The sequence below is a fragment of the Strongylocentrotus purpuratus genome, unplaced genomic scaffold, assembly GCF_000002235.5.
Source record: "Strongylocentrotus purpuratus isolate Spur 01 unplaced genomic scaffold, Spur_5.0 spur5_contig_838, whole genome shotgun sequence".
Lineage (NCBI taxonomy): Eukaryota > Metazoa > Echinodermata > Echinoidea > Camarodonta > Strongylocentrotidae > Strongylocentrotus > Strongylocentrotus purpuratus.
The window spans coordinates 1,986,082-2,013,240 of NW_022145544.1; the positions used below are offsets into that span (position 1 = coordinate 1,986,082).

At 35.7% G+C, this 27,159-nt stretch overlaps 1 protein-coding gene across 1 annotated transcript; it reads right to left on the reverse strand.

The window, feature by feature from the left end:
- Positions 1-3,544: 3,544 nt before the first annotated feature.
- On the reverse strand, positions 3,545-27,159 carry LOC115924466 (TBC1 domain family member 5-like; the record flags this gene model as incomplete). Its single annotated transcript, XM_030986592.1, has 15 exons — positions 3,545-4,757; positions 5,692-5,771; positions 6,543-6,645; positions 8,662-8,873; positions 10,199-10,421; positions 13,139-13,245; positions 14,120-14,262; positions 15,041-15,277; positions 15,809-15,859; positions 18,398-18,418; positions 19,761-19,849; positions 20,747-20,917; positions 22,590-22,760; positions 23,347-23,455; positions 27,065-27,159. Coding segments are annotated over 15 exons (2,274 nt in total), but the record flags the coding sequence as incomplete, so codon positions are not given.

The following is a 27,159-nucleotide window of genomic DNA, read 5'->3' on the forward strand; positions in this document are numbered from 1 at the left end:
ATGTCACAGACATGAGGACCCAAATTCACAAAGGAGGAATAACTTAAACCCATGGTTTAAATCCTCAATTACATAACCCATGGTTTAAAAGTTAGCGCAAAATAAGCGTACCTTGCCTTGCACGTGTCTAATATTAGACCTCTAACTGTGTCCACTTATTTTGGGCTAATTTTAGACCATGGGTTATGTAAATGAATATTTAAACCATGGGTTAAATTTAAATCTCCTTTGTGACTTCGGGCCAAGGTCATTAGAAAAATCTGCAACAAATACTATGCAAAGTAGATTTTTTTTTTCTTTCTTCAAATCATTGCACATAATGATGTTTATGGTCCTGAAAATAGTCTTTGAAGACTCTGAAAAATGCTGTTATAGTACCATCGATAACACAATGATTTTTTAAATCCTAACAAATCCTCCAACCAACAATAATCATATGATTTTAACACTTCTTGCCCTCTTGATTGGTGATAACGATAGCAAGAAAGATGTCTTTAATATACTTTTAAAAATATCAGAATCAACTTTGCTAGTCCTGTGTTACTTCCCTTCTACCAGATTAATAAAATCTCTAAATCAATATCAGTGCTTGTCAAGTATGACTAAAAGTTACAATTTGATGAAATATAACATGGAAAATAATGCCTTAAGTCATGAACCTCTTTAATAAATGCATAGAATAGCAATAAAGCACATTATATTCGATACCCTACTCAACATTCAACGTATTTAAAGGGATAGTTGAGTTCTGTTGCAGAGGGCGCTACACAAAATAATTTTGTGAGATAATGAAATACTGAGTGTCAAAAATTTGAAAGAACATACAATTTAAATGACAAAATCATCTGTTTGATCAAAATCATTTCAAAGACGGCTGAAATATCCATTAATATAACAATTTGTAATACTTGTGTACCACCACAAATATTAGATAATTTGAAAAATTATGCCTTTTACGTCGTATTTCAGCCAATGCCGATGTTGGCTTTTTGTTGGCATTTTCATGTTGGTTATTACGCACAACCAGCCGGCCCATGTATTTAAAAAAAAAAATAATAATAATAATTAACGGTCACCATTTTTTTGTTGAAAGTGGAGCTGAATTGGTATGATCGTATTGGCTAAACTTCACATTTTGGGGTCTAAAATTACCTTCATAGTAATTTTAGGTTCAAAAAGGGCACTAGAAATGTCATAGATAAGAATAAGAGCAATAACCATGCACTGTGAAGGCATTTGCGGTCTGAAAATAGAACTCAACTATCTCTTTAATACGTGTTAAATCAAATTATATAAAATTTAAAATTACAAAATAAGGACAAAGTACAGCACTAGGTATGCATTACTCATGAGCACACAATTACAGGTTAATAAATGCTTCAAAACAATCATTTTCTTTTCTTTTTCACAAACATGTTCAAAGAAATATTAGCACTTAAAAATTAATCAACTGTATTGAATTCTTGTAAAAAGGTTTCCCAATATCATAAAGTGATTTACAATATTTCACTTTCTACTTCCTTCCTATAAATGCAATACCACAATACATATATATCATGGATGGGAATAGTGGTGCAAAAATCCCTCTCTTTTTGACATCAAAGAGGTGAAAATGAGAAAAATAAGATAAGGTAAGCAAATAAATGTTCGCATGAAGAGAATATATCTGAAAATACTTGTTTTGTAATAAAATGGTGGATATGTTTAAGAATCTTAACAAGATGCACATAAAAAATACTTCTGCTATTTTTTTTCTTGGATTGGCTCGCTAGCCTGATACGTACAAAAATTTAAGCATGCAATTCATAACACGAAACATATGATTTTTTGTATCTGTCAGTGACACACACATTCGTTATCAATTTCATATGTTGATAAGTTCACACACTTTAATTCCCAAGTAATTTTGTACTTTAAAACAAGAAAATCCTTGACCTTCTACCAGACTTGTCCATGTAGCTATTTATTCATCCCTCCTTGCAATACTTTTAAGGATATAAACTCTATCCAAATAAAAAATTAATTTAACTTACACTACCGAAAACTTTCAGCGCTGCTCTGTTGGTTTTAAAATTTACAACTACAATGTCACGGTTGCCTTTCCCAGTACATTCCATAAGCTACTTTAATAATCCTATGGATTCTGGATATTAATTATTCTTACCCGTATCAGACATCTGAGCAGTGGTTTTACAAAATCATATTACACTCGTTTGTAATCCTAAAAGGGCTAATCAGTGAATATGAGACCATATTTACCTTTCATGAAAAAGCTTATGCACTTTACGTGTTAAAAAAGCATGAAATAAAGTCTCATATTCACCGCGTCGTATTGTGTCATTTTCAGTGCGCATCTTTTATGCGTACGAGAACCAGCACACTTTGTGCGCACTCTATTGTGATGTAATAATCACACCAAATTGGGTACACTGTTTGCATTTTATCAAAAATTGTGTCAAGCAGCTGGATGCACAGTGAGATTGTCATTTATTTATTTGCTCTAGATGTCTGATTTGGATAATAATAACAATATTGACTGGCTTAACTTTCAGGAGATACCACATATATTGCCCTCACAAGACCCATATTGCTCTCGTCTTTGACTCGGGGCAATATGAGTCTAGTTTGGGAAATATTATGTGGTATCTCCCTCAAGGCCAGTCCATATTATATAAATATCATGGCACACTTGTTTTGTACGAGATACATGCATTTTGTTACTCTCTCTCTTTGTCTGCCAATGCTGTACCAATGCTTTATCTATTGTATCATCACTTCCTACTACTAATATTGGAAAAATTTCAGACTGTAGATCAAATACTTATTGGATTTATGTGTGTGTGTGCTATACAAGTTTCATATACTGTGCACACGGTTTCAAATTTACTAGGACTCTGCAATAACAATATCATCTTTATTTAAAATAATCTGAATTGTTTGTTGTTGTTGCATATCTATGATTTTTTTGAACTTTACAATGGAATGTCTATATACATCTTTCATTTTATAGTATTTGAGAAAAGAAGAGAGGGGTTGAGAGGGAGAGAGTGGGAGAGACAAGACAGAGAGAGAGGAAAAAGAAGAGCATATTGGCTGACAGAGAGATGGAGAGACACAGAAGGTTAAGAGGGACAGAAACAATATCATACTTTCAAATTACTGAAAGATTTAACCTAATTATACAGCTATACCATGTACAATAATGATGAACGATCTTACATTACAAACAGATGTACTGTTTTGACAAGTGTTTCATTCTGCACCGTCAAAACATTCAAAGGGTGTTCCAGAGATAACAAACCAAACTTGGGTGACTGCAGTAACTATTACCTCAAAACATAAAGCTGCAATGTTAACATATGGAGAAGTATTGCTAACGAAAAAGAAAAAAAATTGTCATCATCACCATTTCTAATAGCTCATATTAAAACAAATGACAGAATTAAACTGCTTTAACTAGAGCCAACGGATCATTAAATTCAAGTAACCTGGAATATTATATGCTTTGATCTATTTCCATTAATTAAAAGAAAAGGAGAAAATAATTATTATTTTTGTACATACTAAGCACCTACTTAATGCATAGTCATTGAAATTGGAACAAAAGATGTGCAATGGATTAAACACTAAATAAAAAATTCATTGTTTTTTTTCAAGGTGCATTTCTACACATATACAGTATTGTGAGACATGTTTTATACAAGATAACAGCAACACTCCTCAGATTGCTGTGTTATTATTTGAAGCTCATACATCCACCCTTTGACAATAAATCTTGAGTTCTGCTTGCTTTCTTGGCACTATGAAGGATTTACAGATCAGTAAACGGATAGCAAAATTGTTCAATTGTTCATATAAAGTTTGTTCTAAAACTATATTTGCTTGCAACCACTACTATGGAACAGATTCTTACTTTTAAAACTAAATATCATATACATGTTCATGAAACTTAATTGTTTCTTTCAAAGATAATGTGTTCGGAAAGTTATCATACACCAGGACATGACCTGATTTGCATGTGAAGAAAACCAGTAAATATCTCAATGAGTGCTATTAACACAAATATATATATATATTTTTTTTCAAACTATTCCAGCTGAAAATATATGTACAGGCATGTTTTTCTCTGTGATACAATGAAAATATAATATTTGTCATCTTTGTTTTTCGTTCAACAATAATATTTCTTTATATAGATGCATCCCTTTAATTCTTATTTACAGCATGTGCACATATGTAGATATATGACTGTCTAATGTCATAGTTCAACGTGGTTTGTATTTTCAAAGTTTATGTTATGAGTCAAACAAAGGGTGGCTATTGCACTTTGCATTTCCATTTTCCTGGTCCTCTTCGTCAAGTCCACCAGACACAAGTTCCTTATCTTTTACTCCATTTGTGTTGAAAGGATTCACCCTTGCATTCCTCTCACCAATGACAGCAGACTTATCTTGTGACTCCTCCCCCTCAGTGCCAAGACTGGCTGTGATTGGCTGCTCAGTGCTGCCACTCACAGGTGACTCTCTTGAGGTGCTATCAGGCTCCACCTCTGAACTACTTTGGATGGATGTGATTGGTGCATTAGCGTTGCTGTTGTTGTTTGTGGTATGGATGGTGTCATCTGATTGGTTATCCTGAGGGATTGATTGTTGCTCCGCCCCTTCTCCATGTGAGTAGTGATTATCATTAATGCTGATTTCATCAGGATCTATGAGACCTTGGGTGAATCTCAACTTACCATTCATGATATCTTTCAACTGAGAGAGAGAGAAAGAGAGAGAGAGAGAGAGAGAGAGAGAGAGGAAAAAAATTGGATCAAACATTTGCTCCTAGTGTCATGTATGCAAACTTGATCCAACAACATAAAACAATACATATCGACTACCAAGCAAATGGAGTAGCAAACCACGTTCCCCCTTTCTCAAACTTTGTTTGCAACTTGCAAATGCATCATAATATAGTTACATCTGTTTCTTATATAGCACTCATTATCCATAACTGAGTGGGTCTTCAAGAAACTGTATTTTTATCTATATAAGGCTTCCAAGAGGTACAATAAATCTGTGTATTTAATAACTTTAGCGCAGTACCCGGATGACTGATCAATATTACTCTGTCATCCGGAAACTTCAACTGTCGTTACAATATTGCTTGATTATCGAGTCAAATTTAGTTATTTCACTAGTGCAGCCTGATATATATAATAATAATGATATTGTATTGCTTTGTTTTTGTGTGACAATATATTCTTGTATCACACTCAAAGCCATCCACTATTATATAAATATGACTCTAGCATATAGCTACTGATTGCAGTATCAAATATTTAATTTCTGTGAGGGTTAATTAATTTTGTTTCATACCTAGGTATCATCTTGGTTTGCAAATGTGAACAGTTTATTATATCCAGTTTCCTTGCACTAAGCTGTAGATGTTTGCATCCAACTAATGTCAGGAACAGCTCATTACATGAGCACGTTCATAACAAATATTGATTTCTGACAAACACTCTCATTCATGATATTTGCAGTCAATTAAAGACCAAGCTCATACCTGTTTGAGTCCAGCTAACGAAACAAACAGCTCATCACATTGGCATGTTCATAACAAATATTCATTGCTGTTCAGTACAATTTCTGACAAATACTCTGTTTCATGATATTTGCAGTCAATTAAAGACCAAGCTCATACCTGTTTGAGTCCCGCTAACGAAACAAACAGCTCATCATCTGTCTGTAGGTTGAGCTGCAGCAAGCCATCCTGCATTTGTACTGAAATGTTGTGATCAAATAAACATACCGGTATATATTATTATCATTATCATTTATTATTTTTTATTCGGCAAAGGCAAAGAAAATTATTGAATACAAAACAAGAGCACATTTGGAAAAGAGTCACATGGATGCCAGGAAAGGAAAAAGATTAACTAAATAACTGTCACCCGAAGGTCTTCTTTTCCAATCCATCTGACTTTACAGAAATGGTAACAATAATAAAATTATGAGGTACAACAAATCATGAATCACTGTGAAATAAACAACAACAATGTAAGTAAAGGTACAGGCAATACAAAGCAATTAAAGGGCATGTTCAGACATGATGTTGAAGCGATATTTTCCAATCATCTCCCTTATTCCTTAAGAAAAGTAGAGAAGAATTGTTCAAAGAGGATACTTCATCTTTATTTAAATATTGGATTCACATTGACGAAATCTCCTTCAAGTCTTTCAAACCAGTTTCAAAGTGAAAGACAGACATCTTGAAATTGTTCTTATTTACTTCTTAGAAAGTTTTGCCTTTCTGAATCATAAAAACTACACCAACGATACCGATTGGAGCCTCTGCTGTCATTTGTGTATAAAGTATAAAGCCGGGGTAATGTTATGATTGCAGTGCCCTCAGGAAGAATACTTTTAATACTGATGAAAATACCACGGGTAAACAAGGCACATTATTTTTATCAACATTATCATTATTATTAACGTTATTATTATTGAATTCTAATTATTTTTTCTAAAATGAAGTAAGTGATTTGAACTTACGAATATGAGCTTCCATCTTAGATGCACAGTATCTACACATGTTTTGTAGTTCATTGAATCTACTCTGTGATACGGCCAGCTGCATTTCAGTTTCGGGGTCATGCTAATATATACAAAAACAAAAGGCAGAGTATAAAAATGATTATTTGATAAATAGTGAAATAGCTACTTCATATGATGATGATGATGATGATCCACAGCACTTGTATAGCGCCATTCATATGTTTTAAACATTCAAAGGCATATACCATAGAAATGGGCAGAATAACATTTGTGCACAGTACATATGAAATAGCATCCACTAACTAAAGGTCTTAACAATCAAAACTGTATATAGATAAGATGAATAATCAAGAAGTTTCTACAGTAAAGGAAGAGATTTCAAGAAGACTTATTATCTCAATCAATCCCAGAAATAGAAGACAGAAGTTTTCATATTCTTATGATATTAAAGGTACTATGTCCCTTTTGCAGCCAACCTCAAATGCTGTAGAACTTTGCAGGAATTATGAATATGTCATGTATGTCCTATCTGTGAAATTTAAACGTTAGCAGTGTCCTCATATTCAAATTATGCTAGGAAACCCGTTTACTTGCTAGACTTCACTGTCAGACACTATTGAGTGACTGACTGGCTTTTTTTCTTCTTTGGTAATAACATACATGAAAAGAGTTGTAAAGGGTACATGAGCATTTGTCTACATCAATAACCCACTTCTTGTGATGGCCAAGATTAAACTGATTGAATCTTGGCGCAGCATAAAACGTATGACCATTCGGTACAATTGTCTGAAAATCAAGACTATTACTTTTGGGCTCTATAGCCCTAAAGTCGATTTGACAACTAATAGTCGTTATTTTCCCACTTGAAGACATTTTCAAGCCCCACCTTTTTTAGGGAAGTTCTAAATTAGTATTATCTTTCAAATGCAGTTGGAATTTAACTTTTTCATTTTTTTGGCCTGCAAATGGGACATAGTACCTTTAAATAAAAAAAATGTCAACAGCAGTATATTTTGAAAATTGAACATTATCCCCAAGAAAGTATATACATGTCCCAGAAGGGCCTTACATCTGTGTCAAAGTATATGAGTTAACACTCCTTTGACTCCAAACAGACAATGTAAATACCTTCATATATTTCTGTTTTATTAATTTGTGTCGACTATCTTGTACTATACAGTTTAGATTTAAAGACACACAGTAGTGGGCTCTCATGGGGAAAATGACACCATTTGGGTGTTTGACCAGTTAACAGGTGCTGTCAATCACCAGGATTAGCCTTCAGTTTTATGACCAGCAGGTCTTATAAAATGCTCTGCATTTTCCACCCATCCTCCTATATGGTAACATCATTATCTTACATTCCCCTCATCCAAAGACTCTCTGAGAGACTAGGTGGTATCTCTTGATAGGACCAGAGGTTTGCCGTGTGCAAGACTTGTACACCCATTAATGGTATAATTCCACCAAGTCTAGTGTCAGCGAATTATGACCTGCTGCACATGGAAACTGACAACTATCTCCCTTTAAAGATACTATGTTCCTTTTGCAGCCAACATCAAATTATGTAGAACTTTGCAGGAATGACATTTTCCCACTAAAAACCATTTTCAAGCCCTTTCGTTTTGAGGGAAGTTCTAATTTTGGTATTGTCTTTCAAATGCTGTTGGAATTTAACCTTTTCATAATTTTGACTGCAAATGGGACATAGTACCTTTAAAGGTAAAGACCAGTATTGGAAACGCCCCAATTTCAAAAAATGAAATGGAAGCTCTCATTACCAATCATGTGAAAGAATATGTTTTGACTAATACATGATGATAACAAATTTGCAGGGAAACCGCCTACTAATTCATATATTTGGTAAATTTGTTTCTCTCATGGTCTGTGAGAGATATATGGTAGTCCCATATACATCTTTCTGTGTATAGTGCTCGTAACTTTACGAAGAATGGGCCAAATTTCTTATCATTTTGATGATTCCAGAACCTTGCAGATACTAGATGCTAGATGATTAACCTTTTCTGATCGATTCCACAACGTTTCTTCCACAATGCAATCGCATGACCATAACTGGTCTTTACCTTTAAAGGAGTGTTATCAACTACAGACTCACTTTCTTGCCTGCACTCCTTGGCTTAGCGAATATATTGGGTTGAAGACTAGAAGGAGCTTGTTTCCCTGTCTTCTCCATCTTGGAGAGTCCCTCTGTACTTGAGCTCAGTGTCTCCATACCAGCGATACTAGATTTGGACAGCACCTTGAGGTCTCGGGTCTGAATGTCAGTCACAAGGTCAGAGGTCGAGTGGGCCAACGGGTGGGGTAGGTCTATCCAAATTGGAATGAGAAAGGTGAAAAGTGTTCATTTCATTTCATTCCATTTCATTTCTTTATTATGTCCATAGAGGATAATTGTTCATATTTACATTTACAATCATGCTTCAAAGTAATTTCACAGGAAAAACATATAATTGACAATCATAGATACTTAATTAAATACATGTGAATTGTTAACACATACTTCATGTTTGTCTGGATTTTGTTCAGACTTTTATAGTAATACTAGTTACTTTTACAGTTATTTTCATGGATGATTTCACAGGAGTGAATTAGTTGCCTTTCTTTTTTCTGCTCATATTCTGTTTTGTTTCTTTCCTATGAAGCAGCTGTTCTTGTTTGGGTCTCTTTTACCCAGTATGACATCTATACAGTCAAACCTGTCTATAGTGACCGCCCAAGGGAAACACACAAAGTGGTCTTTGTAGACAGGTTCCTTTAATACATGTTTCAATGAGGAACCAATTTCAAGGGAAGCCAAAAATGTGGTCTTTGTAGACAGGTTGTCACTAATGCAGGTTTGACTGTACCTCCCTTTTTGCTAACTAATTACATTATTTTGTTTTCTATATCATTTTCCTTTTGTTTTCATAGTTTTTCTTTGATTAGGTTATTAGCATGTTCTACAAACATATACATGTACATGCAGTTAACAACTGATTAACTCATACCTCTTGTACATTTAAAGTTCTTTGTGTTTTTAATAACTCAAGAATGAAAGGTGGTCTGTTTGAATAAGGGCCTTTGTTGAATACTTTCAGATGTAAGTTTTAATATTTCACATTCTCAAGAAACAGCAGTCTGGACAAATGCATTTTCCCTCTGTCTTTCTCTAACTACCCCCTCCTTCATCTATCTCTGCCCTGCTTTTAATAGCTGTCTCTCTTTATTTCTGTCTCCTCCTCCCCCTGTCTGTCTGTCTGTCTCTCTCTCTCTCTCTCTCTCTCTCTCTGTTTGTTTCTCTGCCTCTCTGTCTGTCTATCTCTCTCTCTCTCTCTCTCTGTTTGTTTCTCTGCCTCTCTGTCTGTCTCTCTGTCTGTCTCTCTCTCTGTCTCTCTCTCTCTCTCTCTTTCTCTCTCTCTCTCTCTCTCTCTCTCTCTCTCTCTCTCTATTCCTGTTTCTCCCACACAGCACAACCAAGAGAGTGACAGCACCTTGGGAGAATATGAAAGATTTGTCAAAATTTCTGGCCGGGTGTTAAGTGTTTCAATCCACGGTGATTTGCTCCGCTGAAAGGAAATACTAATACCGTGCGAGGGGCGGGCACATCCTCGACTATTAGCTAGGCGTCGAGCTGACGGGGTCTGAGTACGTACCTTCCATCGTCTTGGATTTAGACCCCTTATCCTTCTGAGCGTTGGCCCCCTTCCCGATCCTCCTGAGGCTGTTGAATCCCTGACTGACCGCCGATGTGGTCTTCTTGACCACTGGTACTGGTTTCTTTGGGACGGTGACATGGCCTCGTGTTGTGGAGATGACGTTTCCGCTTTTCATCTGGGAGTAGATCTGGAACTGGTAGTTGGCCTGCCTGGGGTTGTTCTTTAAAATTTAAAAAGGAAATTGTGAATATTTTGTTTCCCTAAACTTGTAGAACAAATTTCATTTCCTCTTGTATGATTTACCCGAAGTAACAATAATCAATCATATTTTGACTCACTGAAATGTAATATTCAAAGCCTATCTACACTAGTTTAGCCAGGAGGGATTAGACCTCCCTGCATGATCACTGACAGGTGGTTATCTCATAAAATCAGCTCTCAATTAACATAAGAAAAAGAGGACCATGGGGACCAATTGTCACCGATTAGGCATTGTTTGTTATATAGAGGGCGCAAGTAGCTATAAGTAGTGCAGTGGGGCTTTTAAGTGTTTTAGGCCACAATGCAAACTAAAACAAAATAAAAATGTTATTGATGGCAATATAACAAATTAAAAAAAACTGCAATGGGAATATTTTTTCCATGTAATAACATCTGTAAGTAAGTCAGCGACACAGTTTTTCTTGTTTCATAAGCACAAACCCTTTAAAAAGTCATCGACGGCCACTTGATTTGAAACTTCCAAATTGTAAAAAGAAACTGTTTGATAAACACAATATAGATATAATAGGCATTGGAAAGGAGTATTACTATAATTAGAAATGATGTATAAATCAAAAGTATTTTAATTTTGTTACATCTAACATTATCATCAATAGTGATCTGTCAGTTTATGACAGATTAAGTGACCCAATCAAAATTCGATATCAAGTGCCTCTCCAAGTTCCTCGGTCTTGAGCCAACCATTTCAGCGTTTCATACCCTGCTGCTCCACATTCTGTGATTATCGTCTAGAAAGCCTTTACGAGGTCTTCCCCTCTTCTTATTTCTAAGACTCTGAGCATCAAGCCCTCATCATGCCGCATTATGTGTCCAAGCCATTTCTTCTGTCTCTCTCTCATCGTTTGAATCAGCACCCGCTTTTCTTGATACATACATATAGTACCGGAATCTAATATTTCACATCAAACCCTTTCACTGTTGTATAAATTAAATCTGGCAAACTCTATTTCGATCTAATGTCAGGGGCAATAGATGGTCTTATTTCTTATTTTTGTATTATTCCTGACAGTGAATAATGTACAAATAATGTACAAATAATTTTATTGGCCGTTTTTATCATGCATATTTCATTGTAATCTTTGAAAGGCTCATATTTTTACATTGCGTTTGAACATGCCCTCATATATCTAAATTTACTTTACTTACAGCATTTTCAAAGTCAAAGTGTTTTTTTGTGTGGGTGTCTTCTTTATTGCCATTTTTTCAATTGTTATAAATGGACTTGTTTTGTTATCGTGAAACATTTTTCTTTCTCTTTTTACTACTGGCATCCACTGTATCATTAATTTTGTAAAATTATATACAACTGAATTCAATATGACATTTTCTGTTAAGCATTATCTTTTTCAATGCATGAAGTCATGTTCTTCTTGTAAGTTGTTGTTGAACTACTATATCGTCCCTATTTTCACGAAGTGACGGTAGTGAGGAAAATCGTAACGCAAAGTGAATGCATATTTTTTTTACTACCGTCACTTCGTGAAAACAGCGACGATATGTCAATGTATGATTTATAACACTATTTCATGTTCACTTGTATTTAACTGTAAATATGGCAATATTAATCTCCAGACTTTTGCCATGTTCTTTATGTTTTAATAAAAAAAAACAAAATTGAATTGAATGAAATTAGGTAAATGAACTGTTCTGATGTGTGATAAACGTAAGTACCAGTAAACTTGATGACACTGGGGAGGGGGGGGGGGGGGTTGGTGGTGGTACCATAGTGAATAGACAGCATTGATGAATAAAAGCACCTGGATTTAATGCAGAGTGTGTGATATACCTATCATAGTGAACATAAGCCAAGGCTTCAACAGTCTATTGAAATCAGGTGACACCCTTTCCATCCTGGTGTTAATTGGGTGGCTTACCTGCCTATAGCAATTATTGCCCACTAATTGGAGGTAGCAAAGTAAATGACTATTATCACTGGATAAGTAGGACTCATTCAATTTACAGAGACTTGCAGTGTGATACAATAGGTATAATGTTGTAAAGACATTCCAGAGGTTGAAGCTACAAAAGCATGAGTCAGCTTGCTCGTTAATGGGTAAATAAAGGGTTTCATGACACCTTAATTGAGCCAGGTAAATTTTCTGAAGAGAGAAAATGATCAGGATTTAGAAAGCCATGGAAGAATCAATAGAGGTCATGGATTAATAAAGCCATGTTGGATTAGAGGTGTTTGGTATTGCTTCAATTCTTTGGAGATTTGAATACATGCATTTGGCTGGGTGCTTGCCTTGGGTTTGACTAGATGATAATTTATATATTTTTCAAACTGTATGTGAAATGAACTTGACTTACCTTAGGTGAACTGACATTCTCTAGTGGCAATTGTTTCGGGCTTTGTTTCATTGTAACTATAGGTCTAGGGTTACAATTCCATATATGTTTAGGGTTTATAGTTAAAGTCTTTGGTCCATGGCTGAATTTAGGAGTGTGGTAGGTGTAGGATATGAACCATGGAGCAATTTATTGGAGCATATGTCCCAGAAACAATCTGCAAGATGGGGGGATGGCCTTAATGACCAAGTGGTGGTGGTACTACAGTAATAACCCAGTGACTACCAAATTCTCTCATTCACATAGACTTAATGCAGGGACCACCGGGATCCAGTAGGCAATGGCTTAACATGAATCTGCACGTACCTTTGGATCTCTAAGATGTAATGCCTTATTGACCAGGTAGTGGATGTCATCTACAGTAGGATACCTCATCAACAGCATCAGGCAGTTGGCATACTCTGCTGTCAATACTGAAAATATACGACAGAAATGAAAAAAGAGCTTAATTCTTAATTAGATTTACAGAAAAATATAGTTCTAGGTCGATTCAGTTTAGTCCATGTGAAATATATTACAGTTCCAACTCATAAACGATCCACCATTTTCTTGCTTGACACATAAACAAACATCTGGTAAAAGCCCACCGCAAAAGTATTCATTTTGTAGGATACATCCTTCGGAAACTGCTTTGCACAAAGCGAAAGCAAACACACGAGTAGAACGACTCATGTAAAGAATTAAACAAATTGTGCTGTCGTGGACATATTTGTAACATTTTCTATATGTCCTTAAAGTGTCCCACCCAAAGCATATAAAATCAAACAATGTAATCGTCCAAGTGGAACAAAAGATGAGTTAAGAAAGAACTCTGCATTTGCTGATATTTGTTCAAAACAGGGTGCCTTGAGAAATTGATACAAGGCATGTAATCGCAACCTATATTTGTGTAATGCAGTAGCACATGCTGACTTTTGTTTTTCCACATTTATCATTAATGACTGATTAATTGTCATGAATTATGGTGTGTTGATCGGGACAGACCCCGACTACCTACTTGCTATTTATTGGATCCATTTACCAAATGTATGTATAGTTTATGCTGAAATACAATGTAACTTTTTTTAAAGCCCCACTGTCCTACTTGAAGCTCCTTGCTCCCTCTATATAGAAAACTTCCCCAATTGGTGCCTGTTGGTCCCCCATGATCCTCTTTTTCTTAAGTTAGTTGAGAGCTGAGTTAATGAGATAGCCACCTGTCAGTGACCTTGCTGTGTGGTCTTTAAATGAAAATCTTTGGTAATCAATGAAATGAATGAATGACTAGTGACTATGAGTTGTACTTACAAAGTTCTCTGATTTTGATGAGCATGGCAACAAAGATGTAATCAACCAGATCCAGCATCGGCGAATCAGCAAAGATGGCATCCCATAATACTATCAGATCCTGGAATGTGAACTCTCGACCGAACAACAGCCGCAACCATCGGCTGTCAAACAGAATACAAGATACACAAATCATGGTCATTACTACTGTACTGTTTCTTCAAGATTGAAAACAAAAATGAATGTGAAAAAGGGACATACTGGTAGGTAACTACATGTATATGACTGCCTGGGTAGGAAGAATTAACTGCCATGTGAAAAAAAAGAAAAAAGAAACACGTCCAGTTCAAGCTCATGAAATCTTAACTTTGCTTCATGTCTACTCTATTATTGACATAATCAAGGATTAATGAATTAATTTAGCACCTCTAATTCGTAAATGCCATGCATTCAGGATCAATTATATACTGGTAAGCCATTTCCTGAGAGCCAAGAGGATGTTGAGTCTCTAAAAACGAAAATCATTTAGGGTCTTCTGGCTCACAGCGACTGCAGATTTAAAATCATTCATAGATACAACTAACCCTGATATGACAATACTGCACTGTTATAGGATCATTGTCGTATTAGTGTTTGTCCAGAATATAAAGTAGAAAGAAAAAGGATGGATGCATTCACTAAGAATTTTTAAAATCATTTGTATATGATATGTTCAAGTGGCTTCTGGCTTTAATCCTTGTGCTGCTTTTGATGGTATGCTTTCATTTATTATTTTGCCAATTTATGTATTTATGACTGTTAGGTATGTGTTTATACATGCTGAATGATAATTTGAATGAAATTTTAATTAAAAAATTTGAATTTTGTTGGGGCTTTTCTTCTGTCCTAAAGTAGTCTTAGCTCTGGTTGACCAAACTACTTACTAGTCAATATATAACTTACATGCCATATATCTGAGGCTGGATATCTAGCTGATTGAGATGAGTGTAAAGCTCAAAATCATGTTTCTTGAGGATAAACTCTCGTATCCTGTTGAGTTTCTTGACCAGAGGGGAGGAGGGGTTGCACTCCTCTGGTTTAGAGAAGGGCTCTGATTGGACGAAACCACTCTGAGCAGGGAAGTCTTGACCGTGATGAAACCATGGCTCGGCCGTCTCCATCAGATGACAAAAGAGGGTGCTGTTCAAATAAGAGCAAAAAAAAAAGGGTTTCAAACCTTCATGGACTTTCTCAAGATCAGTTTTGCAATTGATCCCATAAACATTCATGGAGATTATTTTGTTACATTTGAAATACAAGTGATCTAAAGAAATATTTAAAAACATACTACTTGAACTTGTTTTTTATATATTATTTATTTAAAAGTGGTTTAATTCGTATTTATTTTCAAAAATATGAGAAACAGGAAGTAATGGATAAGGAAACAATATCTTGAGAAAGTTAATCATGTTATTGTATTTGGTAAAGATACCTAGAAGAAAAAAAAATCTTTGTTCAATCAACAACTATAATGATTGATAAAAATATCATTTGTAATAACAAAACCAATCACTTTGTCATCTAAGGAAATAAACACAATAAATATTGATATCGAGAGCAGATTAGTTCCATAAGTAATTTCTGAAATCCAAACTCCTTCCACTTACGAGGAACAAAGGTATTATAGTTTTGCTTTCTTTTTAAACAAAGTTTGAAATTACTTATACTTACTATGAATCGTGCTCCAAGTAGTCAGGATTCATGAGTTCTGAAACTATTTCTCTGCAAGGGAAGATGTGGGGGAAGTAGCAAAGCCAGATTGATGTTTAATTGTAGAAAGATGATACTGATAGATACAGCATACTGTCTTATTTTACACTGTCCATAATGATTTAAAGATAAAATCCATGCCAGATTAGCTCTATCCATATAAAAGAAGAAATAGCACAGCATATATGCCACACAAAAAAAAAAAAAAATGCCTCTAATAAAGCACAATTATATTTCTGAATTTAAGTGATCTTCCTATATGTAAAATGGGCAATAACACCTCATAAGTAAAACAATGAAATAATTTAAAAAAAATAAGCAACACATTTCTCTCTTTAAACATAAGAAATTGTCATACTGTACATGTTATTGAAATGAGTTGCAGTATTTCTAAAAATCTAAGCACATTATGATAGCTCATAATTTAAATGTCAAATAGGACACATTACAGCAGTTTGCAGCTTTTTCATTTGACAGAATATGACTGCAGTAAAAAATTCCATGTTACCAAGTAGCATGGTTTAATTCTTTCAGAATGTAGCATGGAGGACCAGTGACCTTTCAATTGATGTCAAGATTTAAACTGTTACTACTGAGAAGGGCAAAATAACAGATTTTGAAATTTTTTGATTATTATTATTATTTTTTTTTTTGTGGGAGGGGGGGGGGGGGCAGTGCAAACTGCCGCACTCCAGGATACCAAAGAGAGTGAATGAGCTGCAGCGAAACTAATTCAAATCCCTGAAAATTGCAATGTAAAGGCAAATGATCACAGATTTCCTTGAAAGAAAAAAATTTGATGGTAAAGAATGAATACACATTGATGAATGCCTGCAAGCATCCCAGGAATCCAGAGCATTAATGAAACGGTATGCCACATGAATACAATATCTTTTTCAAAACAAGTAGAGATGATATCAATTATTAGTCCCACAAAGTTATAATATAGTGGAGAATGTCACTGGTGTTAGATCAGAATTATTCTTTACTGAGTAAAACACTTGAATCATCAAATAAATTAAGATTATGTGGTGCAACTGTTCTACAACTGATATTAATGATGATTTCCCTCCCGATGAAATAATGCACTCGCTCCAGCACCTTGCATGATTTATGTCCAAATACATGAATGAAATATGATTTAAGTCATGAAAAAGCATTGTTTGCTGAGAGCCAGAAGGACATTAAGCCATAATGATAATAATAATGATATTCAGTTCTTGCAAAGCTGATATCACATTATATAACATCCCTACATGTATGCACTTCCAAAGAACTTTAAGAATTATTACCCTAGCTTTAGCTCCCGTGGCAGCCGTTATTAGCGCACAGTGCATTTCAAGGAATAATTCTACCAGGTACCCATTTACCTCACCTGGGTCAGTGTGGCAAACTGTAGATTAACGTTTTGCCAAAGGACATTAGTGCCGCGGCGGGACTTGAACCACGGACCTTGTGATCCACAGTCCGGTGACATATCCACTCGACCACAACACCTCAATTACTTTACACCGATGAAATTGTTGACAGACCTTTCATATCACAATAAATCAATATTGGGGTATTTTGCTTGCATGTGCTCCTGTTTTGTGGCCTACGGTTCATTTTGCCCACCTCTGTTCCCGTCCCATGGCTTTGAGCATCCTGCATTGCTGCTCAAGCTGGAGGATAAATCTCTCTCAATCACTGCATTGCTGCCAAATAAGTGTACAACTTCAAGCCAGAGAAGCAAAATACCACATCATTCACATGTACCTGCTCTTAAAGCTAATCTTGAGCTCTGGTATGGGAAAGGTATTTTGAGAAAAAATTGCTTTGATTTATTCTGGATTATTTATCCTGCAGTAGATTGGTTGTTTCAACCAGTGAAATTTTTTAAAAATATACAAAAACTTACTGGGCATCATCTTCGTTAAAAACAACAACTCCCATTTGCACATAGTGACCTGTGTTAAACACATGGTGTCGAGTCTACTTATCCGGTTTTCCTTATCTTTCTATGCTCATTACTCAGCCCCTTTACATGTTATACCAAAACTGTTTGGCACATGTCATTTATTTGTAATCTTGAACATTCAGTGTAAGTTTTGTTGGATTCTGAGAGAATTTATTTCTATATTTATCAGAACTCTTAGTTAGTAAATCCCCAAAGACGCAACAATAATTATATCTACTAAATTTTATTCCAGAAAGAACATTTACACCAAGGAATTAATGGAAACCAGCTCCTCTTACCCAATGTAAAAACAACATCATGAAGCCGAGAAAGAAAATTCACTCTCACACAATCTTATCCAAAATGTTGCTTATCCAATGAAATGAAATCTATGTGATTACCTAAAATTCACTAATGTTACAATAAAAAGCCGATTAAAAACAATGTTAGTCAAAAGGATGCTTTTGTATGTATATGGTGAGGACAGAAAGAGAAGGATATGAAATGTTAATCGCACAGCAAGTGGATTGTACGGATTCAATGAAAAAATGAGAAAGAATAAGTGGAAATGAATTTAAAGCTGTAAAATATATGATAATAATATAAAGTATAACCTTTCATTGGGGCCAAAAACCCTGTACATTGCACAGCATTGGAGTGGTATGAAGGAAACAGATGATATATCAGAATTATTCTTCACACAATTCAACAAGATTTATTAAAAAATGCCAGAAAACAATCAAGGAATCGATACATCACTTAATTCCAGACAATGTTTCAATGGAAGCAAAGAAAAGAGGGAAATATTTCATAAATTAGTGTCAGGCACGTCATCACTACTCATGCAATATCATGCAGTGATCTACAAAACAGTTTAACTATCTACCTTATAAACAGAAAACTGAGCAGATTTATTCAGTACACAAAATTTTTAATTCATCTTCATCTAAATATCAGCTACATTCAAGCACAACAATTCTTGCTATATTGCAGTTGGTATAAACTATGTAATATATACAAAACTTTTTTTAAAGGTTAAAATTTGATGAAACTGGAAGTTGATTTGTATTGATGCATAATCACAATGTAGTTTGGATGGTTAAATAGAAATTCAACTGAAAATGAGGAATATGCTCCAAAATAATCTGTTTTTGTAAGCACCCTGAGAGTGTGGTATCATATGTCTTGATCATTTTCTGTTATGGTTTCGTATGAAGTGAGGGGCTGTACTTCCACCATACAATCCTTTGAATCACAAGTATACACTTTCTAATGAAGAAGGTGAGAGGGAAGGGGTATCCATAGGGTATACAAGTGTATGCAGGGCAAACCATCGCTATATTTTCATCCAAGATGATTTTCCACTTATAGATTTCATAGTACATGTACCCCTACATGTCATGTCTCTCATAATTTCTGCTTGTTATTTTACAAAGAAAACCAAGAGATATTATTTAACAAAAGCTCATGTGAATACCGGTATGGCAAAATGAAGTAAAAAGGTGCATCTTATCCCAACATATATTTTCAATTTGTTAATAAATTTACAAAAATATATATTTCCAAAAGTCCTGGTCATCTTGTCATTGTGTATGGTTTGTTTAGTGGGTGAAGGATCAGCTTGTGTATACAGTCAAACCTGCTTTAGCGACCACCTGTATAGAAAGACCACCTGTCTACAAAGACCACATTTTTTGTTTCCCTTAAAACTGGTTTCTTATTTAAACATGTACTAAAGGAACCTGTACATAAAGACCATCTGTCTACAAAGATCACATTTTTTGTTTCCCTTAAAACTGGTTTCTCATTTAAACATGTACTAAAGGAACCTGTACATAAAGACCATCTGCCTATATAGATCACTTTACTTATCTCCCTTGGGTGGTCCCTATAGACAGGTTTCACTGTATGTGGCCTTTATGGACAGGTGGTGATTCGATCAGGATTGAGTGTATTACATTTGATACATGTACTTACAGCTGTGATTCCATTTCTTTTGCATGTAGGAATGCTTGTTGATCACAGTGTATCACAAACATCAGGGGAGCTAGGAGTTCATGCATTCCCTAAATGACGAAGACAAACATAGCATGACATAAATCAACTAATGCATTTATATTCATGTTAAAACTTAAAATAAAAGTAAAATCAATTGAATTACTTCAAAAACTGAAAATTTAAGGATCTGTAACTTTCTGAAATTGCAAAGCCATTTTCATAGCAAAGAACTCTTATAGGTTGCACAATCGAGAGTTGTAATTCAACTATTTTGTGGCATAAATTTATCTGTTTGTCTATCTTTTGATATACATGTATCAATAAATACATTGTGACACTTTCAAAACTTGGATCTTAGGTCAAAACAATAGTTGTGATACTTAAACACACAAAACAGTTATTTTAACAAAGAATTAGTCATTTGTAGTACAATTTTTCTGTATTCCCCTGTTTATCTTTAATATTTTACACTGATTGCAACACAGCATCAATTCTGCTTCAAATTAACTGCATCTTACATGTATACTTTAATTCAAAGATAGAAAACAGTACATATATCAAAAATATAATTGAATTATACATGCTGTTTGAATTAATGTCAATGCTAAGGAAGACTATTTGTCCGGGCTAGGCTCAATAATCAAACTTTCAAGTAGTCAAACCAGGAAACAAGATCAAAAAGAGCATTTAGTAATTAAGGAAAAAGAAAGAAAAAACAACATCTATAAAAAATGTGTGGTAAATGGTAATTCACTTTCCACCTCTCTCCCCCACCCACCTCCACCTTTCATCAATAACATCTTAATGATTGTAATTCAATTGGTTGTAAAAACACAAGAGGTGCGTTTCTTCCCTGTCTTTGTCTCCTCTTACCAATAACACTTTAAGTGACCGTACTTCATTTATTTCCTGCAACTGACCACTTGTCACTAAATCCTCCTATGCATGTTGAGATGAGCACTGACCTGTTTGTACAGCACATTGCTATTTTCCTTGGCAAAACAGAAAAGGATATCAATCATCATGTCCCGGATCTTTTCGCTCTTGAAGAAAGCGATCTCGGGAAAACATCTGACCACGTCTTGTTTGATTTCGGTTCGGCAGTCCTTGTCTTGGAAGAACCTGTTCCAGGGGCTCTGAAAAGCAGGAAATTAAAAAAACAAATTAATTTGGTTTAAATGATGTTAGTTTATATATGATTGATCAATGTCGAGTACTTTAATACATCTTGCGTGAATAATTGTGCATTCTTTTCATGCTTCAGACTTCTTTATTCCTCCCCCCCCCCCCTTCTCCCCGCTCTCTCCAACCTAAATTATTTTATACTCCTGACCATTTTGTGCAGTGATGATGAAAAACATTACAAAGTATGTACCATTTTGCTTTAAATCCTAAATCCATTCTTGTGACTCTTATTTTTTTTTTATCCATGATCATCTCCTTAAAATTGTTATTTAATCATTGTTTTTCTCATTTAATATCCCACTTTTCTCATATTCAGTCCTTTTCTTTCCTCCTTTTTCATCACTTTTTATCTCCTCAACTTCACTTCATTGAGACTCTGTTCTCTGTTCTTTTTCTGCCATTATATCAAGAGCTTTCCTTTTCCTCTTTCTCTTTCATAGTTCCCCTACATCTACACAAACCATTCAAAAGCCTTTAGTCCTCTCTACATTATCTCAATCTTTCTCTTCACACATTCCTCTTTCATTTACTTTTATCTTATCTTCAAGCAAATAGTTTAAGTTCACAAAAAAGTATCCTTCATATCCCTTTCTCATCACCCACTCCAATGTTGTCTCACTCTGCCCTTCCTCATATTTTCCTGGATCTCTTCATTCACTCCTCTACAGTCTCCCCTTGTTTCATTTTTAAAGATATTTTTCTTCATGTGAAACCTTTCCTTATCTCTCCACCCACACTTCTTCCCTATTCATTTCATCTTCTCTTTACGTTAAAAAAAACTAGTGTATAGTTAAGTTCACAAAATATTCCCCAACATTTCCCTTCATCGCCCACTCCATTTCCTGGACCTCTATATTCACCCCTCTACAGTCTCACCTTGATTCACTTTTAAAGAGAGATATTTTTCTTCAAGTGAATCTTTCCTTCTGTCCACCCACTCCTCTTCCCTTTTCATTTCATCTTCTCTTTACGTTTAAAAAACTAGTGTATAGTTAAGTTCACAAAATATTCCCCAACATTTCCCTTCATCGCCCACTCCATTTCCTGGACCTCTATATTCACCCCTCTACAGTCTCACCTTGATTCACTTTTAAAGAGAGATATTTTTCTTCAAGTGAATCTTTCCTTCTGTCCACCCACTCCTCTTCCCTTTTCATTTCATCTTCTCTTTAAAAAACTAGTGTATAGTTAAGTTCACAAAATTCCCCCTTAGATTTCCCTTCATCGCCTACTCCTATGGCATTCCCTCTGGATCCTGGATCTCTTCATTCACTCCTCTACAGTCTCCCCTTGTTTCATTTACACAGTAAGATATTTTTCTTCCTGTGAAATCTTTCCTTATCTCCCCTTTCTCTTCACCAATTCCTCTTTCCTTTTTATTTCATCTTCTCTTAAAAAAAAACTAGTGTATAGTTATGTTCACAAAATTTCTCCCTAGATTTGTCCTTTTTCATCACTCACTCATATGTCATTTCCCTCTGCCTTTCCACATATTTTCCTGGATCTCGTCATTCAGTTCTCTACAGTCTTCCCTTGTTTCAAACTTTCAAAGAGAAATCTTTTCTTATCTCCCCTTCCTCTCCACCCACTCACTCTCCCATCCTCCTTTCTTCCACATCTCACCTCTTCCATCTGTGATAGTGGATTGTTGAGCGTAGGATCCATTGCCCTATCCCTCAATCCTTCTTTCGTGCTGTGTATATGTTGCTCTCTAAATCCATCATACTTCTTTCTGTTTTCCCTCACAGACTGCAGCCAAGCTGTTCTGTCTTCGGGTAAGCAGTCTAGGTAGATCTGTGAGATAAAATTGGATTTTTACTAGATTTTTTATAAAATGGCTAGGAATTGATTTTCCAAAACAAAGGAGAATAAGAAGTCTTATTTTCATACCGCAGATGTCTTTCATACAGTCCAGGGGGGCGTTTCACAAAACTTGTCATCAGTGACAAATGACAATTTTTGTTTTAAGCTACTGACATCCTTGCTTCTGATTGGTTATCAACAGATTTGTCACTGATTTTTGTCATTTGTCATTGAAAAAAGGCTTTGTGAAACGGGTCCCAGGAGTTGTAAATTGAGGAAACTCCTTGATTCAGTGGAGGTACATTTAATATATATAATAGATAAATCAATTAATATGATACCATTTTCTCATTATCTTGTTTGCCTCTTCCAATGTGTACAAAATATTGAGATTATCTCTGATCTCAACAGGGTCAAATCATTCAAATGATTTTAAATCGAATAAATCTTGTAAAAATTAAGAAGAATCATAGTATGTGACTGCTATCAGTAGGATATATATAACAGTGTTTTATTTATATTACAATGTTTAAGACAAAAAACAAGTATCAACAACAAAAATACATGCAAAACTCACCTTCCAGCAGATACTACGGAACCTGCTGCTCCTTAATCTGCCTTTCTTACCCTCCTGTTTGACTACCTGCAAGTAGTCATCACGCTCAAACAGTCGAAACCACTCATCCCTAAAATTAAACAATTAAATAACATTGAATTTGAATAATGATAATAACAGGGCATTCACAATATACATCCACCCCAAAGGATGGTAAAACCCCTGTTCATTATTACATTATTGATCTGGTTCTAGCTGAGCTGTTATAAATAGTGCTTGAATTATTAAGGTGACTCTCACACTCTGCCGTGTAGGCCTACCGTGTGCCACCGCGCGCGAAAATGTCTGCGGACGGTGGAGAACGGCGAGGGCACACGGTGGTTCGTTATCAAAGCGGGCAACACGTTAATAGGGCGTTGGCGCTTATTTACACCCAGTGGGACCCGGCGAAAGTTTTGGGCATGTTCAAAACTTTGGCCGGCTGGCACCGGCCGTTGAACGGTATGAGGACGGTATGAATACGTTATGAAAACGGTCACACTGTATGAACATGTTCACAACACGCTCATAACCCGTTACAGAACGGTGATGAAAAATGGAGAGCGGACTGACCGTTGCCGTTCAAATCGGGGTATTTATGGCAGTCGTGTCATGACGTCAGCAGTCCAGGGACTCGCTCACAGGACGCTCCGAGCGGTGAGGGGACGCTAAGTGACTGGTAGGTGGCTGCTACAAACCCGGTGCACACGTTCGAGACCCGGTATGGGCCCGGTATGGAAACAGCCAAAATTTTCAACAAAAGTTAATCTGGGCGGTGAAGACGGTAGAAGCACGTTCAACACCCGGTATGCGCCCGGTGAGAACGGTCAGAAGATGGCAACGAAACGGTGAAAAGATTAATTTTATGAATTTTTTTTAGCTGCCGGGGACAAGTTCGCTCAAAACCCAACGTTCTGGACTCTGTTGTTTTGTTAATAGCCAGGCAGGTGGACGGTAGGCCTACACGGCAGAGTGTGAGAGCTCCATTAAGGAAGTTCTTCCTACAAGGTACAATAGGGGAAAATTTAGTTTATTGTTTTCTCAAAAGATGGGAGTATCATGGCTGAGGTATGAACTTGGACTAGTTGGTAGTTAAGTAATGTATCAACACTCCACAGACCCATCAAATAAATAGGATTCAAAGCTCTACAATTTTTCATATTTTTGTTTATTTCATTTTTTTTTCGGGGGGGGGGGGGGGGGGGGGGGGGGGAGGGGATTGGGGTTGGACTTTAGAGTTTAGACAAGTATCTTATGAACCGTACATAGTCACGTAATTAATGGTTGACACAGACTTAAAGAGTGCAATATACTTGAAGTACAGAAGTCATGAAGAGATATCTCCTTAAGTGCATGAACTAAAACTCAAATTTTATTACAGGTAGATCCGTGTTAATCATGTTGATGTTTTGAATACCGGTAAGACCATAGTACATGTCATCCTAGGACTTTGTTGAATTAAGATATTTTTCATTGCATAGCCAGTCAAAAATCCATCTTTTTAGCTATCATACTAGAAATTGTGATCTTGTTCAATGAAACTTCAATACCATATTCAATCACAAAGTGGAATCTAATGCCATCACACACACAGCTGGGGGAAATACAATCAAACATTAACCAAATATTCTCTTTTGATTCTTGTACTTGATATTTCTTTTTGCATACATGTGTAAACAACTTGTAATGCTAATGAGTAGAGGCTTAAAGAGAAGGTTGAGTTCTGAGAAGAGGTGAAAAATAATTTGTGAGCATTACTCATTCTTATTATGCAAGTGTGGAAGAACATCAGAAAAGACATGTTCCCTGAAAAGCATGGCTCTTCAAATGCCTTCATATTCTAAATATGCATGTAACATCATAAAAATCGGGGGGGGGGGGGGGGGGGGGGGGGCGCGGCTTTTTACGCCACGTGTTCGTGTAGTCCCATATACATCTTTCTGTGTACAGGGTTTGTAACTTTACCAAGACTTGGCCAAATTTCTTATCATTTTGATGATTCCAGAACCTTGCAATACACACAAATTCTTATATGCTAGATGATCAACCTTTTCTGGTCGGTTCCACACCGTTTCTTTCACAATGCAATCGCATGACCAGAACTCAACTTCATCTTTAAGTTCACTGCATGAAAACTTTTAAAAGGAGAATGTAATACACATAACATTGAATGAAACTCTCTCAGTAGGCAAGCTCTTATACCATCACACACCTAAATGTAGCTGGGGGAAATAGAATCAAACATTAACCAGATATTCTCTTTGGATTCTTGTTATCTTAATGCATGTTTAAATTAAACAAAACTGCAATGCTAATGAATGGATGCTTAGGTTCACTGCAAGGAAACTTAAGGAGAATATTAATACCCAAAGCATTTAATGAATCTTTCTCAGTGGTCAAGTTCTCATGCTATCACACACATAGCTGGGGGAAATACAATCAAACATTAACCAAATATTCTCTTTGGATTCTTGTACTTCAATTTTTTTTTGCATGTGTAAATAAAAAACCCTGTAATGCTAATGAATGGATGCTGAAGTTCACTGCATGAAAACTTAAGGAGAATATAATATGCATAACATTTAATGAAACTCCCTCAATGGTCAAGTTCTTATACCATCACACACCTAAATGTAGCTGGGGGAAATAGAATCAAACATTAACCAGATATTCTCTTGGATTCTTGTTATCTTAATGCATGTTTAAATTAAACAAAACTGTAATGCTAATGAATGGATGCTTGGGTTCACTGCAAGGAAACTTAAGGAGAATATTAATACCCAGAGCATTTAATGAATCTTTCTCAGTGGTCAAGTTCTCGTGCCATCACAATGATCACACACCTAGATTGGGGAGAATATAATACCCATACCAAAAACATTTCATGACACTCTCTGGATGGTCAAGCTCTGAATGGTCAAGCTTCCTGAAACTTGATATTGACTTACAGATCTATGTGTGACTACACTGGCAACAACAGGAAATATATGAGGTCATAGAGTGCTAAGCAGACAAAGTGTGCAACAGGATGTTTGGTAAGGTAACCCCACCACAAGGCACATGTCAGTGAATACATTACATGTATGTTTACAACAGTGCATATTGCATATCATTGTTACGGTCTATAAACTTCATTTTATATCTTTGCGTCTCATACACCCAAATCCAAATTTGTACAAGATATTTCTTTTTTTTTAAAGCAGCATGGGATTTTTCAACCCAACCGCCAACTCCCACCCCCCCTTCCCTTATTTTGTCTCCGCCTCTGTCTTTCTCTTTCCATTTTCCTCTTTATCCACGAATCTATCTGCAGTGAAACCTGCTTAGCCATCGCCCATATTTAAAGACCACCTATCTACAGTATAAATGCATTCTGTTTCCCTAGTATTGCTTGTTGAAATGTGTACTAATGTATCATTAAAGACCATCTGCCTCTAACAAGCATTTCCTTGTATCCCTTGAGTAGTCTAAATATACAAGTTTACATTTACTTTTCAGTCTGCCTCAACATCTTTTTTATATTTTTTGAAAATCCCATTTTCACAATCTGTTTCACTGTCCTGCTTCTTTCACTAACGTTCTCTATGCATACGTGTACTTCTTTTCCAATCTTCAATCTCTTTTTGTCTGTCCGTCTCTCTCTCTCAGCTTCCTCATTTTCCTTTTCTCCCTTTTAGATATTAGACATTACATGGCTTACCTATAAGAGTTTGTAGTACTGCTGCTGTGGTATGTGTCTTCTTCATTGTCTAATTCCCCTACTCCAATCTGAGCATCTTTGCCTTGTCCTTGTTG